The 17,379-nt window shown below is 48.1% G+C and overlaps 3 protein-coding genes across 6 annotated transcripts in view; 1 reads left to right on the top strand and 2 right to left on the bottom strand.

Annotated features, from left to right (window-relative positions):
• Nucleotides 1-290, bottom strand: part of BLTP2 (bridge-like lipid transfer protein family member 2) — a 33,445-nt gene extending 33,155 nt beyond the window's left edge. Inside the window, exon 1 of the mRNA XM_072639777.1 lies at nt 122-290. Coding sequence (XP_072495878.1) covers nt 122-189 — 68 coding nt within the window. The 5' untranslated portion in view covers nt 190-290. The remainder of the gene's footprint in view (nt 1-121) is intronic.
• A 4,122-nt stretch (nt 291-4,412) lies between these two features.
• SDF2 (stromal cell derived factor 2) lies at nt 4,413-9,207 on the bottom strand. The gene is made up of 3 exons (XM_072639804.1): nt 8,953-9,207; nt 7,095-7,291; nt 4,413-5,089 (listed from the first exon to the last, which is right to left on the bottom strand). The coding sequence occupies exons 1-3, from the start codon at nt 9,113-9,115 to the stop codon at nt 4,802-4,804; spliced, it is 648 nt and encodes a 215-aa protein (XP_072495905.1). The 5' UTR covers nt 9,116-9,207; the 3' UTR covers nt 4,413-4,801.
• A 194-nt stretch (nt 9,208-9,401) lies between these two features.
• The window catches only part of SUPT6H (SPT6 homolog, histone chaperone and transcription elongation factor), a 32,309-nt gene continuing 24,331 nt past the window's right edge, over nt 9,402-17,379 (top strand). For all 4 annotated transcript variants that reach the window (XM_072639779.1, XM_072639781.1, XM_072639780.1 and 1 more), the window contains exon 1: nt 9,402-9,523. The gene's annotated coding sequence lies outside the window, so the exon portion shown is untranslated. The remainder of the gene's footprint in view (nt 9,524-17,379) is intronic.

Raw genomic sequence — 17,379 nt, forward strand, 5'->3', positions numbered from 1 at the left:
CCAGCCCGCGCGCCCCCGCCGCCCGGCCCCTCCTCCGCGCGCGCCCCCGCCGCCCGGCCCCTCCCTCCGCGCGCGCTCCCGCGGCCCCCTCGCCCCTCTCTCAGCCCCAGCGGCCCCTCACCGGCAGAAGAAGAGGGTGCAGAGCACAGCCACGAGCAAGGCCAGCAGCACGGCCAAGAGCAGAGACATAGCGGCCCCCGCGGCCCCGGCCCCGGCCCGGCCCCCGCGAGTTCCGTGCGGAGGCTCCGAGGGCCGACTAGCCGCCTGCGCGGGGGACGGCGCGAGGAGGAGACGCCGCGAGCTCCGCCCAGGCCCGGCCCGGCGCCTCCCAACCCTCCCCCCCGCGGCGCCCGCCGCGAACGAGCGAAAGCGCGAGGGAGGCGGAAGGGGGCGGAGCCAGAACGCGCTCCTCTCCCTTGCCCCGCCCGCCCCCTCAGCCTCGGCTTCCCTGCTCGAGGCTCCGAGGCCAGAGCCAAGAGGAGACACGTCCCTCCTTCTAGCCCCGCCCCCTAACCAGAGTTCCGGCCCCGCCTCTTTCCCCGCCAGCCCCCGGCCGGCAGGTTCTGCCGGACCTCCGCTCGGGCCTGCACGGCTCGCTAGCCCTCCGCCGGCCCCGAGGGCGAGTCCCAAAAAGCGGCCTTAGAGGTGGGCTCCAGCCCCTCGCTTTGGCCGGCTAGGGGAGGGGGAAGCACCCCGAGGTCAAAGGGGTGGCGATGCCCTGCGCTAGCCCGGCCGTGGGCCAAGCCCCTGGGTGCCCTGGCCCCCCCCCTGCAGGATGGCGGCCTTGGCATTCCTGCCTCGTCCGGCGGCCGTGGGGGACGGGAGCCTCCCGGCTCTCCCGGTCCCAAGTTCTAGGGCGAGCTCACGTTACTCAGCGGGGAGCCGGGCGTCTCGGGGCCCCCTGGGGGTCCTGGCGTAACGTTTGAGGGGCTGGGGCCACCCTTGGCCCTGCGCTAGGAGGGCAGCGGAAGGGTCCGAACCGACCCAGGATCTTCTGCCTCCTGCTCCGGTTTCTGCCTCTGGGTACAAGTTGGATTGTACCATCCTAGTCTCCTCATCTTTTTTCTCCATCCGAGGAAAAAGAAATGAGACAACATATATAAGCTGGACAGCCCAACTGGCATCTTCCGGATAGAAAAAACGAAACCACCAAAAAAACCCCACAAGGCATTTTATGTGACCCTTTATAAGGTTAGCGTCGTCACCACAGTGGGGGGAGGTGCTGTTGTCACCGCCATTTTGCCTAGGAAGAAACTGAAACGAAGCTTAAATGACTTGCCCAGGGTCACTTTGGATCTGAAGCTGCATTTGCACCCAGGTGTCTGTGTCTTCTAGTCTAGCACTCTATCCACTGGGCCACCTAGTTACCTAGGAGTGTTTGTAGCACGCTGGATGGATCTGTTCATCAGCTATGAAGAACCTAGTTACCTAGGAGTGTTTGTAGCACGCTGGATGGATCTGTTCATCAGCTATGAAGAACCTAGTTACCTAGGAGTGTTTGTAGCACGCTGGATGGATCTGTTCATCAGCTATGAAGAACCTAGTAACCTAGGAGTGTTTGTAGCACGCTGGATGGATCTGTTCATCAGCTATGAAGAACCTAGTAACCTAGGAGTGTTTGTAGCACGCTGGATGGATCTGTTCATCAGCTATGAAGAACCTAGTTACCTAGGAGTGTTTGTAGCACGCTGGATGGATCTGTTCATCAGCTATGAAGAACCTAGTTACCTAGGAGTGTTTGTAGCATGCTGGATGGATCTGTTCATCAGTCATGGAGAACCTACTTGCTTAGGAATGTTTGTAGCATGCTGGATGGATCTGTTCATCAGCTATGAAGAACCTAGTTACCTAGGAGTGTTTGTAGCACGCTGGATGGATCTGTTCATCAGCTATGAAGAACCTAGTTACCTAGGAGTGTTTGTAGCACGCTGGATGGATCTGTTCATCAGCTATGAAGAACCTAGTTACCTAGGAGTGTTTGTAGCACGCTGGATGGATCTGTTCATCAGCTATGAAGAACCTAGTAACCTAGGAGTGTTTGTAGCACGCTGGATGGATCTGTTCATCAGCTATGAAGAACCTAGTTACCTAGGAGTGTTTGTAGCACGCTGGATGGATCTGTTCATCAGCTATGAAGAACCTAGTTACCTAGGAGTGTTTGTAGCATGCTGGATGGATCTGTTCATCAGTCATGGAGAACCTACTTGCCTAGGAATGTTTGTAGTATGCTGGATGGATCTGTTCATCAGCTATGAAGAACCTAGTTACCTAGGAGTGTTTGTAGCATGCTGGATGGATCTGTTCATCAGTCGTGGAGAACCTACTTGCCTAGGAATGTTTGTAGCTTGCTGGATGGATCTGTTAATCAGCTGTGGAGAATTTGGACATAAAGGATGAGAAAGCCTGGAGGGGGTTGTGGTCTTCACTTTGAAAGAGAAACACCGATGAAGCTTTGAGTCATTCAAAGTATCAAAATAGAGATAGCAAACTCTGCATTTAATTCATTTACTCTGGGGAGTATCTTATTCTGGCCAGCTGTTGTTGATGGAACTAAGTGAATTCTTCAAATTCTGTTCACTCACAAGATGTTAAGCATCCTTGTGCACAGCATGGCATTACATAGTGTGGAGGGTACGAAGTAGGGGCTCTGGTTCATGCCCTTCAGGAATCACTGAGAAATCATAATAGACATAGATGAAATAAGCCGAGTTTAATTCCTGGGTAAATATATTCAAGTGCCTGACTGCAGCGAGTACCAAGAGCTCAAAGAGGAGCATGATGGGGACACTGTTTTGTGGGCTAGCCTCTTTTCTATAAATATCCACTGTCTTATCCAAAAGCATTTCCCTCTGATAGTTTCCCCTGATAGTACATTCTCCTGTTCTATTATCAGCCCTCTAACAAGTTTTGTGTCCAGTTACTGATTCCTGGTAAAACAGGCAGAGGCAGCTCAGCTGTCCCTCTGATCCCTCCCCACTTTTCTGGCACTTTGCCTCCTCACTTGCAATCTATTCTTCCTCCCCCTTCCTCTTCTAGCCAGCTGGTCACTTGTTTAGTTAGCTCTGCCTTTGCTTTTCCAGTCCACTCTTGCTTCCTTTTCTCCAATCATTCCTTTGGTTGCTGTCTCTTCTCTATAATATCCTGTTACATTTGACCCTTCTCTCTCAAGACTTTTCTTCCCAGAAGATCTGGACAGTTAAACTGGAGAAATGGGAAGATTTTCTGTAAATCAGAACTTCTAAAGTTGTTCTAGTGAAGTTCTCACTATGATATCTTACTGGATTGTGTCACTGGGAAAGGGACCAAATCTTAACATCTCAGACGGGGAGATCGGGCACAGAGTTCACATTCTCCAAGTAAAATGGAAAGGCTGCAAAATGAGTGAGTGGAAAAAAGCCATCCTAAAATAAAGTGTCTAACTGTATCCCTTGGAATCCCAACAGATGGCAGCCACCTCCCTTCCACCCCCATCACACTTCTGGAATGCAGTGGAATGAAGAAGTCCAACATCCCAGAAGCCACTTGCTTTGGGATTATGAGGGAGGCTGAAGACAAGAAATGACTATTTGTTCCCAAACCGAAGTCATATGATCACCTTCAAATACTTGGCATTTGCCCAGTTTGGTCAGGGAAGTAGATAAACGTATGACTACTGAACTTATCAACAATTGTGGGTCCAGGCTGCAGCAATTCACTAACTATTGAAATTATTATTAAATAACTAATTATTAGTATTGGGAAGGGCCAGGATTTTTTCCCTTCCTCATTTGGAGGGTAGGTCAAAACGTAGTTCTCTGAAGGGCAGTTAGATGAAATCTTGGAATTGTTGCCCCACCCACCTAGAGACCCTTAAGAAGAATTTAGTCTTAAGGTGAATTTGGGCCAGTGGTGTTCTACTTAGGCTTGGGTGGGGGGTAGATCCTTTGTCTAGATTGCCTGAGGCTGGGAGTGGTCTGGGAGCAAGAGTGAGCAGAGTCATGTCCCCCAGCTCCTCCTTAGGATGAATTCACCTCTCACTATAGTATTCATTCTTCTCATTAATTGTTAATCAATTCCAGTTGATTGACACCCTCAGGGAACACCAACTCTTGCAAGGACATATTGAGTGGGTTCCATGAGGGGTCTTTGGCATTCTATAGTACCACTGATCTCTTTTATTAATTATCCACGAGCAATGATTAATTACCCAGAAACTAGGTCTCAATTTTTTATACAAAACACCATTAAGGCAAACCAATTGGAGGTTATCATCCATAAGGATTTGGACTTCTAGCCAATGGGCATGAGTTTGAAGTTAAGGAAAAAGAAGACCTTACAAGGTCAATAGCTGAGAATCCCTAGTAATTTCAAAAGCCTTACAGCAGTAAACAACCCTATCTGAAGTGTGACTCCTAATTAAACGACCACTTAAAGACTGAGAATCAAATTTTTATTTCTCCTGAGAAAAAGCATATATTGGAGACTGAAATCCATAATAACGGATTATTATGACAAAGCATCCAAATGAGGGGAATCTCCCATCTCTGAGAGATGTTTCTTTTATTATTTCTTCCACTTTTATTTGTTCTAAATGGATGAAAAGATCAGTCCCACCACTGGCAATAACTCCCATATTTAGGAGGTGAAGCCAAGTCCAGGATAAGGATAGATGTTGGCAGGGAGGGAGCTGATGCTCTTAAGGAACCTTGGAAATTTCCCACTTTGGATGATGAGGCTGAGATTGCTCCAGTGAGGAAATCAGTGGGTGTAACTCAACACTGTTGTTCGCTGGGGCAAAACGGAGAAAAGAGCTGAGGGGCTCTCACAGCTCAGCGTGATGGGCTTCAGTCCGAAGCAGCTCATTGGGCTTCATAAAGATGCCTTCCATGGCTCTCCAATAGTTGTTCTGGCTCTGCTGGGCCATGCCATGCACCTCTCTCTGGCCACTGATGGGCCGGCCATACTGCTCTCCCGTGACAGACAGCAGCACATCAGTAGAAGCGTGTCTGAAGCGAACTTCATCGTCCCTCACCCAGTGTGACCCACTGCAGAGGACTGTCCAGTCATCCAGATAGTCCCCTTCCCCCTCTTCCCCAAATGCACTCACTTCCTGGAAATGACAGAGAGTAGAAAATTAGCATGAGCCCCAAAACAGATCTGAGAAGTGGATAAGAGTGACATGAGGAGATAAGGGGATGAAGTAGAAAATGGGGAGCATTTCCACAGGGAGAACTTAAAAGTTTGGGCTGAAAGGGGGAAAACAATCATAAAACAAATCACTTTCCCTGTCATCCCTCAAAAAAATACCAAATAATGGCCCTCAAAATAATACAAATAAGTTAATACAAGTCAACAAACATTTGCTTAGAATCTACTGTTTACAAAGATGAAAAAGCACTTTATCTTTGTTCTTAAAGAGTTTATAACTTGGCTGGAAAAGAGAGACAGTAAAATATACAGAAATGGTTAAATAGCTAGAATATAATTTAGTGGGGGGTTAAATGTAAGAGAGGTCAAATGGAGAAGTGGAAGAGATTCACAGAAGAAGAGACCATTTCTGGTCTGTCAGTGAGGAAGGAAGGGAGCTTGAAAGAAGAAAAGGATTTTAATACTGGAAGTGGGGGAAGGAGGGGATCCTATCAGGAACAGGTGACAGGTTGGGCAGATACAAGGAAAGGATAGGATGAGAGAAGGAAACAGTGAGTAGTATATTTGGTTAGAGCATAGACCAGGTAAGAATATACTGTGAAATAAGGTCAGAATAATAGGGCCAAGCCAAAATGTGAGGGCCCTGAAGACCAGGTCCAAGAGTGTGTATATAATTCAGTAAACAGTGGGGAGACAATGAAGGTTTGGGTAAGTGAAATGATTAGGCTTGTGCATTAGAAGGACTACTCTGGCATGAAGAATGGACAGGAGAAGGGAGAAACTAGTAGTAAAACTAGTTAGAAACCATTTTAAGTGCCTACTATCTGCTAGACAGGCCCTGGGGATGCAAAAAGCCCCTGCTCTCAAGGAGCTTATAATCTAATTGGGGAGACAACAAAGAACTATGTATAAATATAAGCTATCTATAAGATATATCAGAAATAATTAAGGGAAGGAAGGCACTAAAATTAAGAAGGATTGGGAAAGTCTTCCTATAGAAGGTGGGGTTTTAGTTGGAACTTGACAAATGCCTGGGAAGCCAGCAGCAGATGAGGAGAGAGGGCATTCCAAGCATGGAGAACAGTCAGAGAAAATTCATGGAGCCAAGAGATGGAGGAGGGTCTTATTCCTGGGAACAGCCAGGAGGCAGAGTCCATGTTGGGGAGTAAGTAGCAAAAAGACTGCAAAGTTTGAAGCAGGCTAAGTTAGGAAGGGCTTGAAACAGAGCATTTTGTATTTGATCCTGGAGACAGTGGGAAGCCCCTAGAATTTATTGGATTATTCAAACTAACGTGATAGTTGTGGCAAGAAGTGACTAAAAGCTTACACTTGAATGGTGGCAGGTGAAACTCAAATAATTTGTTTGGTAAATTGGTGATGACATCAACACAACCAAATGAAGGCTCCAATCTGATCTCATTTAGTTGTTAATCACTTCACCCCTTGTGGCATCTCATTTACTGCTCTATTACACTGCTACTTAATTCTTACACTGTTTGCCTTTCCCTGTGTTTTTCCCTTACTTCTCTCACTGGCTGGTGAAGCTGTTAAGAGCTAGATCCCTTCTTTTACTTCCTTTCATTAATATTCACCAGAACTAAATATAGTTCTATGGACTATATAAATATATAAAATAGTCTGCGGACTCTGAATAGTCCATAGTCTTAAAAAGCTTAAGTGTTTCACTAGCAAGACACCTTGTTTTTCTAATTCTTCAGATGAAGGTGAACCTCCCAATCCTTTTACTGAGAAGACCTCTGATTCTCGCTCTCCTTTCTATGCCATTATTCCAATTCCTTGATGAGTTAAACAAGCCTCCCTCTTGTCCAGAACCGGTTTTCTTTCATATATAGATACATTTCTCCTAATGTGCAAAAAGGAGAACAAATGCCTCCTGATCAAACAGGTCTAACAATCCAAAAACCAAACAATTTCACTGCGTGAGGCTCCTCCAGCCCCATGCTCACCTGATTGCCAGACAAGGGTGAGGCGAAGTGGTGACTGTGAAGATTTCGCCCAGTATTGACATGAGTCAGCCTGATGGCTTGGCCACATCTCACTGGGGTTCCTCTCTCACACACTGTAGAGGTTTTTCCTCTGATCCGCCAGTAACTGTTGCTGTCATCCACATCTGATACACCTGTAACTGACTGCTGCCCACTACCTGGAAAAAATGAAGATGTTCTAGCCTCACTGATTGAGAGCTAGAAGGGAACTTGGTGATTAACCCAAACTCTGAAGAAAATGTGCGGCCAGAACCACAGTGAAGTATAATTGGGAAACGTGAACAAAAAAATCATAAAAAAACACTACATGTTTCTAAGTCAATGTGCCTTCAGGGAAGGATTTATTTCTATGCGAATCTGACCTCACTGATTTAGAGTATCTAAACAGAAGTGACAAAAAAAAACCCAACTGTAAAGATAGGTGAGAGTCAGATTATGAAGGTTTTTAAAGACCAGGCTGAGGTGTTTGCATTTCAGCATAGAGTCAATAGGGAGCCATTGAAGATTTAGGAGTAGGGGAGTGACTAAAGTCAGCCTGTGTTTCAGATATGCTAATCCGGGAGCCTGCTGAAGGAAGAGACAGGAAGCAAGGGGGCCAAGAAGGCTTCATCTAAAGTCTAGGAGAGATGAAACTGAGGTCTGGAACTAGAGTGTTAGCAGTGAGTGGAGAGAAGAGGGCAGGGGTGAGAGCTGGTGGAGGTAGAATCCCTGTCAGCAAATGACTGGCTGTGAAGGGTTGACTCTGAGATGGTAAACCTGGGTGACCAAGGAAGCCCAGTGGTGTCCTCCACAGAAATTCAATTCTTATGATCACAAACAGAGTGAATTAGACGCCCTCTAATGCAAACCCGTTGATTTTACAAACAAGGAAACTGAAGCCCAGGAAAGTTAATTGGCTTGTCATTTGAAATCAGTCTGGAAAGACTGGCTAGAGCCAGATTGTAAATCAAGCAATAAACGTGTTAAGCATTTACCATATGTCAGGTACTCTCCTAAGTGCTGGGGACACAAAGAAAAATAATGCTAAAACAAGGAATTTGTCATTTTACCTTAAAAAAAAATTAGAATCCCTGAAATTTTTTGAGCTGAAGATCATCATATTCATGCCAGTTTTTTCAGATTATTTTGATATATATAATTTATACCAAATTGCTTGCCTTCTTAAAGACAGGATGGAATTAAGTGCTCAAAAATTGTTTTTAAAAGAATGTCAAAAATTGTAATTACACGCACCTGGAAAAAATATTGAAAAAGAAAAAGATTATTTAGATAGCTGTGTGTAGAGGATGGGTGAGAGAGGGGAGAAAACGGGACAGAAGCTTCCAGCAACAGTCACCTGAACAAAGGGGATGGCTGCGTGAGAGAAGACAGATGCAAGAAATCTTTCAACTAGTCTCAACGGAAGGAGGGACATGCAGATTGGAGGGGTACGCTGCGCCTCCCCCACCAGCCTAGTGAGGACACTCGTTCGCCACGGCCGGGGCCTGGCTCTCCTTCTTCCCCCCATTCCCTTCCTCCTCTTCCTGTCCACCCAGCTGGGCCAGAGTCCGGAAGCCTTCCCGTCCCCTCCTCCCCGCGACTCCTCCAAGCCCCGCCCCCACGCGTTGCTCCGTCCCTTCCAGATTCCTCGAAGTTCAGGGCTCCTCCTCCCACCCACGTGTTTTTCCGCCCCAGGCCCCGCCTCCCAATGGTTCCCCCCTCCCCTTCCGCCTCGAATGCACCTAGGCCCAGTCCCCGGGGATCCCCCAGGCCAAGTTCCGCCCCCGGGAGGGGACTTTTTCCATTCTTTCCTCTTCCCGGCCCCGCCCCGTGGGCTCACCGGACCCGTAGTGTACGTCATGAGAGTGCAGCCGGACGTTGTGGCGCGTGTTGAGGAGCTTCACGACAGAGCCGCAGGTGACGAAGGGCAGGTCGGAAGCTCCAGCCAGGCCCAGCAACCCCGCAAACAGCAGCAGCTGCCCCGCCGGGCCCCGCCGCCCCATCGCCCTGACGGAAACACGGCCCCACCCCGGAACCGGAAGCAGTGGGCGGGGCCAGGCCTCCGCTCTCTATGCCCCGTCTCGCTAGAGCGCCCGGAGGAAACGGCCGGACTCGCCTGCCTCCTGCTCACGCACGCCCCCACGCGGAGGCCGCCGGCGGCCGCTTTCCTGCCGCGGTCCTAGTTTCCCTTCGCCTGCTCCAGCCCCAGAGAACAGCCCGTCCCTCCGAGTGGCGGGGGAGAGGGCCGCCTGCTCTCAGTGACAGCGCACCGGAAGTGACCTCAGACGCCGCGGCGGCCGCGGGCGTCGGGGAGGGGGCACGTCGGTGTGGGGGCCCCCGGACTCGCTTTCCGTGACTCTGCCAAGCGGCGACTCCATTTTCCTCGGAGGCTCGGCGCTGCGGCGGGCTCGGTAAGGCCGGGGTCGGGGCTCGGCGTGGGGGGACTGCGTGGGTGGTCCGGGGTGCGGCGGGGCGGGGCGGGGGACCCTGAGGGGCGCGGGACTCGCCGCTGGGGCGCCCCCCCGCACACGCCTTCTCGGCTGGGCGGCCCCCGCCCGCCACTTGTTGAGTCCTTGGGGTCCCCCGGCTCCCAGAAGCTGGGGAGACGCCTCCCGGGGTGGCGGGCGGTGCCTGGGCCTGGTTCCGCCTGCGGGTGCGGGGGGACCTCGTGGAGGGTGTCGGCCTTTCGGGGGCATTCCCGTGTCCCTCCGCTGTGTCTGCCGGAGGTCGCAGCCCCTGGCTCGGCTCGAGTTACCCACGCCGCCGGGCGGGGGAGGGACCTTTAAATGGCCCCGGAGGCCAAGCTCAGACCTCCGGGGTCTCGTGTGTGCGTGCCTGTCAGCATCGCCTGCATCAGTGTGGCGCTTACTGTGTACCAACCCGTGCCCAGCGCCCGAGTTACAGAGAAAGGGCAAAGAAAGGCCAACACCCAGTCCCTGCCCTCAAGGAACCCCCAGTCCAACTGGGGAGGTCCGTGCTAGAGACTGTACCAGCTAGGTGCTGGCCGGAGAGAGGCCCGAGGGATCCTTCGGTGTGTTAGCGTGTACTAAGTACTTACTGGGTGCCAAGTGCCGTGCTAAGTGGTGGGGAGGCCGAGAGGAGGCGTGTACCTTCTATTGGAGGAAGCAGGTATGCTGCAGGTACTCCAGAGTGGGTGGAGGTCGTCTGAAGTGGGAAGGTTCTAGCTAGCCGCTGCGGCTTGGGAAAGGCCTCTTTTGTAAGGTGGGATTTGAGCTGCCTCTGGTAGGAAGCCCGGAAACTCGGAGGAAAAGGCAGGAGACTGAGCATTCCCGGCCTGGGGGACGTCTGTGACAGGCCACGGTCCACCCCCACCGTAGGGGAGAAGGAGAGGGGAGACTGAGCGGTATGTCTGAGGAACTGGAAGTAGGTCAGGGTGGCCCGCTGCACTATTGAATCCTTGCTGAACAGGTAGGAAGGAGCCGGCTTGTGAAGAGCTTTAAATGTCAGATTTTATGTTTATTCCGGGAGATGATATGGAGTCGCTGGAGCTCGTTGACCAGGGAAGGGACAGATTTTCCTATCTGCAATGTAAGAAAATCACCTTGGCAGCTTAGGATGCACTGGAGTGTGTTCCTCCTTGCTTGCCCAAGAGGTCCACGCCATCAGAGAAATGAAGACATGACTTGCACTTGACTTTGTTCTGAGTGAGGGAGGGCTGTGCAGGTCACCAGCCTCACTTCTTCTCCAGAGCCATCTGAATCCAGTGACCAGATATTCATCAGAATGACTGGAGATGACCCAGGATGAGGCAGTTGGGGTGAAGTGACTTGCCCAAGGTCACACAGCTAGTGAGTGTCAAGTGTCTGAGATGAGATTTGACCTCAGGTCCTCCTGACTCCTGCACTGGTGGTCTATCTACTGCACTGCTTAGCTGCCCCTAGGATGCATTGGAGTAGGAAAAGATTTGAAGCAGGGAGACTAGTTAGAAGGTTATTCCTATAGTGCAGAAAAGAGGTAATTAATTTGTGGCTGTGTTGATGAAGAGAAAAAGACAAATTTGAGAAATGTATTAAATTTTGCAAAATAGAAACAATAAGATTTGGCAATGGATTACTTAGCTGGGGTGGGTGAGAGGGAGAAGCTGGGTAACTGGGAGGTTGTTGGTAGCCTCAACAGTAATAGGGAAATTTAAAGGGGGGGAATATAATGGATTGTGTTTTGGTTTTGTTATATTTGAGATACTTGTGGGACAGCCCAAGATACCCAAGATCCAGTTGGAGAAAGATGATTAGCTCAGCAGAGAAACTGGGGTTGAATACATAGAGCCAGGAGTCATCTGTATAGAAATTATAATTGAACTCATGGGAGCTAATGAAAGCACAAAGTGAGTTAAAATAGAAGGAGATGCAGGATATACTGTTGTGGGATACTCACAGTGGGCATGATCTGGCAAAGACAAGAAGCAATTGTTGGACAGAGGGGAAGAACCTAGACAGAGCTGAGTCACAAAAACCTTTAGAGAAAAGAAGATGAACAGTAGTATCAAATACAGCTTTGAGGTTAAGAAGGATCAGGATTAAAAAGGAGAAAATGCCCTTGGAGTTGGCATTTAGAACTCATTGGCCCAGTGGTAGTCTGGCCATGTCTAATCCCTGCTACTGGGGAGGCTGGATCTCTTGAGCTGCATTGGGCTGTGCAGCACTAAATTTGGCCTTGATGTAGTGAACTCCCCGGGAATAAGGGCCCACTAGGTGACCTAAAGAAGGATGAACTGGCCCAGGTCAGAAAAGGAGCAGGTTAAAGAAGTTTGGCCATCAGTGGGATCAAGTCCCAAGTGGCCCATGCACTTCTAGGGAGAGCCCAGTCTTTTGAGGGAAAGGAGATAGGGGGGCTTACCTGCCAAGGTTCTATGGTTCCTCCAGATAATAAGTGACACCAAACTTGGACCCCATACTCTTTAACTGTATATCCAATGCTTTTTTCATTTCTATTCCTGCCCTTCCTCCCTCTCCTTAACTCTTGTCTGCTGCCCCAGACATCCTGAGCCACCACCTTGGGAGTTTGTCATTATTTCTGTGAGAGTTAGTTAGTAGTTATACAGGTACTAAAAGCCCTGGAGGAAGAATATGCAGTTTAACTGACTCTTGTGGGAAAACATTGTTCCCATACTTCTCTGAAATAGTTGTTATATTATTAAAGAGTCCTCATCTCAGTTCTCTGGCTATCTTGATTCTAGATGGAACAAATATTTGATCTGACCGATACATCCAGCCAAAATGACTGTAATGGAAATAATTAATGACCGTTGGTTTAAGTAGTCTGAATGCAAAGAGTCAGATTAACTCTAGTATTGTTCCCTTTTTGGAATCTGTGTATTGAAGTCTAACTAGACAGGTTCCTGTTTGAGGGAGAAGCTTCTATTTGTCCCAGGCTTCAGTCAGCTAATCCAAGTTCTCTACCCTGACAGACTTGAGAGTCGATCACTTTTAGAGTCTGGTGAAATGTGCAGTGTGTCTGAGTCTATGTGCCATATTAAATGAGGAAGAGATTCCAATCTTTAGGACTTAAACTAGTTGGATTTTGGAAAAGAAAATGGCTTTTTAGATTATTGTTGGTAATAGTAATCAGATTTTTACTTTAAGAACTTTGATCTAAATTTAGATTAGGTAAGGCATTTATTAAAGTCTTTGTGCTAGGTACTGGGCTAAATTGGTCATTTTTTAGGTCCTCATCAATTGATATTGTGTGGCTAAATCTTTTAGCTATATGTCAACTAGAAAGTCCAGTTGGAGTTATTAACCTTTGAGGGTTTTAATACCTTGGTCATGGAGAATGAAGACTGGTGCTAGCTCAGTGATCTCAGGCAAGATGGTAATCTTTCTTGACTTTAGTGTCCTTCTCTGAAATGTAGGGAGCACAAATCCTTGCGTTACCTACCATATAATAACCATTACCTGGTTATTATAGATGAAACGTTATTCAGCTCAATTACTGGGACTGGAGTATTCTTTCAAATTTTTACATTTCAAAATTTATTAAACTGCTGCTGTTTGCAATTCATGCATTTTGCAGTGCAATTTGCATTCAGCTGGGCTGTGATAATAGAAGACAAAAGCGGTTCTACCCTCAGGAGTTTCTGTTCTGCCAATAACAAGATTCCAGAATTTAAAGTAATTACCTGTTAGTGGAATATGCACACTGGCCCAGTATGTAGTGCTGCCCTGCCTCAGTGCACGCAGAGTGATACACTGACTCCTGTGACTTCTTGTGTAAATATTTTGTCAATGTCTACTTTTCAGCACATGTTCAGCAGAGGGCTGAGAGAGTGGGAGACTGGGAAAAATAGAGAAATCAATGGTCACTGTCTAGTAAAGGGATAGGCTAGCCCCAGCACCTCACACACAAGTACCTGGCACATAGTATGTGCTGATTGATGTACATACCACATGGTTTCAGGACAGAGAAGCCATGCCACCTTTGTACTGAGGGGGAAAGGAAGAATCATCACTTCCCCAGAAAATCAAGGAAGCTGTTATGGTGGGGCTGACTTTTGAGCCGGGCCTAAAGAATGGGTAGAATTTAAAAGGCAAAAATAGAGGAGTGTTATTCCAGATATAGGGAATCAAGTGATTGAAAATATGAGGGCAGAACAACCTGAAAAGCCTATCTTAGGCGGTGACTGGTCCAGTCAGATTAAAGCATTGCAGATGGATAGATGAGTAAAAAGATAAGGTGGTACTAGGTTATGGAAAGCCTTGGACTCCAGGCCAAGGGGAGTGCAATTTATTTGGTAGGCCATAGGAAACCATTGAAAGGTGCTCATACTCTTTTGTAAGGAAGTGATTCCACTGGCAGTGTTATGATGGGGGTCAAGATCCGTGGGAAAGCTAGCGTCCAGCTGATGGCTATGAGAGAACAGGCATGAATGAGAGTTTGTCTGAGTTAGAAATGTTAGAACTTGGCCACTCATTGTATGTGTGTGAGTTGACAGAGAGGGAGAAAAACAAATAATACCAAAGTTATTGAACACAGAAGAAAAAAGGGTGAATTAAGTAGTCCCACGAACAGAAACAGGGAAGGGGTTTTGGGTAAAAGGGAATGATTCCATTCAGTTAGATCAGAATTTTTGCCTCAAGGCCACAAGTTCCCCAGCCCTGGTAACATGTGCCAGGGGCATGCTGGAACACCAACACAGTTCTTACCCCCAGGGAGCTCACGTTCTCCTCGAATACAACGTACACACATAAGTAAATATAGTTTGCTTATGATGTGAAGAGACAGGCACCAGCCACTGGAGAAATCAGAAAAGGCTTCCCATGGGAAATGGCACCTGAGGTGAAGCTCACAAGAGGCTGAGGATTCTGTGGCAGAAATGAGGAGTATAGTACAGGCAGAGGGCATTCTGCAAAGGGTATGGAGGCAGGAGATGGAATTCAGAGGAATAGCTAGTGTGCCAGTGTGGCTGGAGGGTGGTATGAAATAAGACTGGAAAGATGGACTGGAAGCAGACAACAAGCTTCAACTTGGAGGTGTTGAATTTGGTTTGTTAGTGCAAAGCTCAGTGCGAGATGTTGACTTGTCCATCAGGAGCTGCTGTTTCACAGGGCAGTAATAACCGTGAGCCCTGGAGCTCACATTTGGAAAAAAGGGAGAACTCTGATTTGATGAGAAAAAGGATTAGGGGAGGATTTTTAGGACTGAGAAACTTGAATTTCTCCTCAACTGAATGTAGACAAATGGAAGGGAGCAAGGAAAGAGGGAAGAGTCAGGAGGGAAAGAGGGATTCCCCAAAGTCCTAAAGGAGAGGAGAGGGATAGGAAGAGTGGTGTGGGTAGGGGGTGGAGAAGAGGATGTAAGCATACATTCATCCAAGTGTAGAGGTGTGAAGGAGCAGTTTTAAAGGGGTGTAGTTTGAGGTCATCTATTGTGAGCATTTAGGGACAAGGCTAGGGCCTTGGGAGAGTAAATCAGAAGGCCAAATGTGAGTAACTAAGGGTCCAACTGCTATGTAACAACACGTAGTTGGTAAAATCAGCACCAACTTGTAATGAGATGGTAGGTTTACCCAGGATTGAGAGATGTTTAGACTAGCAGAGGGCTAAGGGATTCTAGTGTGGGAGCTAGCCAATCACTGCTGTGATCAAGATTGAGTTTGGAGGGAGATAAACTAGGAGAAGAGAGATGGATGTGAAGGGAGAAGTGAAAGGAATCCAAAATTGCCTGGTAAACTTGTTTTAACTGAGTGGAGAGAACCCTTGCTACTCAATCTTTGCAAATAATTTGTATGTACATTTGTTTTAGGAACATCTCACTTAACCTGTGTGTTCTTTATCTCTTTCTACTGCTTGGTAACATATGCCCATGGGGAAGATGTGTCTGGGCAAAAAGATTGAAGCTGGTTTTGAAAATAAAATTTGGAGTTCGGGGTCTCCCACCCTCAACCAATTAGTTTGAGTTATAAAGAGTTGTCATTATTACCCAGCCCCTCAAATGAAGTCTCCTCCCAGCCCTCAGCAGGTGTACCATTCCCTTGCCAATGATAAACTAAAAGGAGGAGCTTGGAAGCTCTGGAAAGTCCTGTTTTCCAAGAGGACTTTGACCTGCTCCAGCAGATCCTTGTTTATGAGATAGAGAACATGGAGGTCCTGTAGTGGTTTAGGCAGCAGATTTGGGATGGTACAAGGGGGAGACAATGGAAAGCAGACAGATGGGTCAGACTTGACCTCTTCCACTTGTCTCACCTTCCAACCAAGAGTCCCTCCTTCCCTTTAATTGCCTCCTCAGTGCCTCAGGTTATGGGGAAGGAGCAGCTGTGAGCCTCCCCTGGCACCGTGATCTGAGCTCCCTTTCCCTTCCTGCCTTCCCAGGGATGCCATGGTAACCACCATCGGTTCTTGTTCAACTGCTGCCTCCCAGACACCCTCTGCCTGTTTCTGTTGCACATTTCCCTCACATACCCTGACCATGAGGAAAATTCCACCAGCACAGGGGCTCTGTGATAGCTCTTTGTTCCCCTAGGCTCTGTTTGAGGAAGAATGGACCCTTCCAGCAGTCCCTTCTTTGGGTCTGTGGATGTGGGTGTTGTTCCTGGTGAACTGGAAAAGAATGGCCTTGGCCATTACAGAGCTAGGAGTCTCCTCCCTCTCCCCTCCCTCCCCTTAGTAGGGCACCCTAGATTCTGGGAGGTGGACTTCATTGCTCACCTGGAGGAGAACAAGGACTAATAGCTCTTTCCACATTGATAAAAAGTCTCATTTGATCCTCACCACAGAGTTTGAGGGAAGTGCTGGAGGCGGTTTTTTCTGTTTCACAGAAGAGAAAATTTTGGTTAAAAGAGGTAGTGACTTACCCAGCATAACATGGCTAGTAAGTGTTGAAAATTGGGTTCAAACCCAACTCTTCCCAACTCCAGTCCACTATTCTTTCTATTCTGCCATGCCATCTCTGGGGAGAGTATATAATTGCTTGGAAAGGTGGTTATGTACCTCTAGACTACAACCACCACGTGTCTAGATCTGGTCTGCCAGCAACTGAAATCTGTGAAATACTGAGTGTTCAGAGGTAGGCTCTGTGGGTTGATGGGCCCAAGAGGAGTAGCCTGTGGGGAGGGAGGCTGTCATATCCAAAACTATTTTTAATGGTGCGATTCTGTGCTGAGGGAGAGCAGGGAGGAAGTTAGAATTAGTAACCTCAAATGTGGTTGGGAGAAGTTGCGCAGTACCCAGTATTGGCAACACCACAGCCAGGTGACTTGAGCTTTAAGAGCAGTTGAAAACAGGTGTTTTAGCTGGACAGAAAGGAATGATGTGGGAGGCCCCAGAGCAAGGCCTGTCAAGAAAAAAAACAAAACAAAACAAAACAGCTTGCTGGGAGCCTTGGAGCTCTGGCTAAAAGAGGCCCTAGGCATCAGGCTGCGTCTCTGCCTCTTTCCTCTGTCCCACTAAAAGTATACACTTTCTTTATGTCAGTTTTACCAGCTTAGCCCTTCAGAACGTACTATGTTTGGTCTGAACCTCCCTCCAAGCCCTTTGATACTTCCATATTTTGATGGATCCATGATCTAGTCAGTTTGACTACTCCTTCCAGCAGTGTTCAGGGCAAGCCACCCTGATCTCTGTCTTTGAGCCTGCACAGAAGAGTTACTTAGCATGCTGGACTTGTTAGTCTGTCGTTTTCCAGTCATTTCTGACTCTGTGATCTCAATTAGCACGTTCTTGGCAGAGGTAGTAGAATGGTTTGCTTTTTCCTTCTCCAGCTCATTTTAGGTGAAGAAACTGAGGCAGACAGGGTTAAATGATTTGCCTGG

Source organism: Notamacropus eugenii, chromosome 2 (genome assembly GCF_028372415.1).
Source record: "Notamacropus eugenii isolate mMacEug1 chromosome 2, mMacEug1.pri_v2, whole genome shotgun sequence".
Taxonomy (NCBI): Eukaryota; Metazoa; Chordata; class Mammalia; order Diprotodontia; family Macropodidae; genus Notamacropus; species Notamacropus eugenii.

Excerpts from the sequence above, each read along its gene's own strand:
- SDF2 (XM_072639804.1), bottom strand. The coding sequence starts at position 9,115 with ATGGGGCGGCGGGGCCCGGCGGGGCAGCTGCTGCTGTTTGCGGGGTTG. Across the intron at positions 7,292-8,952 it reads TGACGTACACTACGGGTCCG|GTAGTGGGCAGCAGTCAGTT; the intron begins GTGAGCCCACGG and ends CATTTTTTCCAG. Across the intron at positions 5,090-7,094 it reads CACCCTTGTCTGGCAATCAG|GAAGTGAGTGCATTTGGGGA; the intron begins GTGAGCATGGGG and ends TGTCATTTCCAG.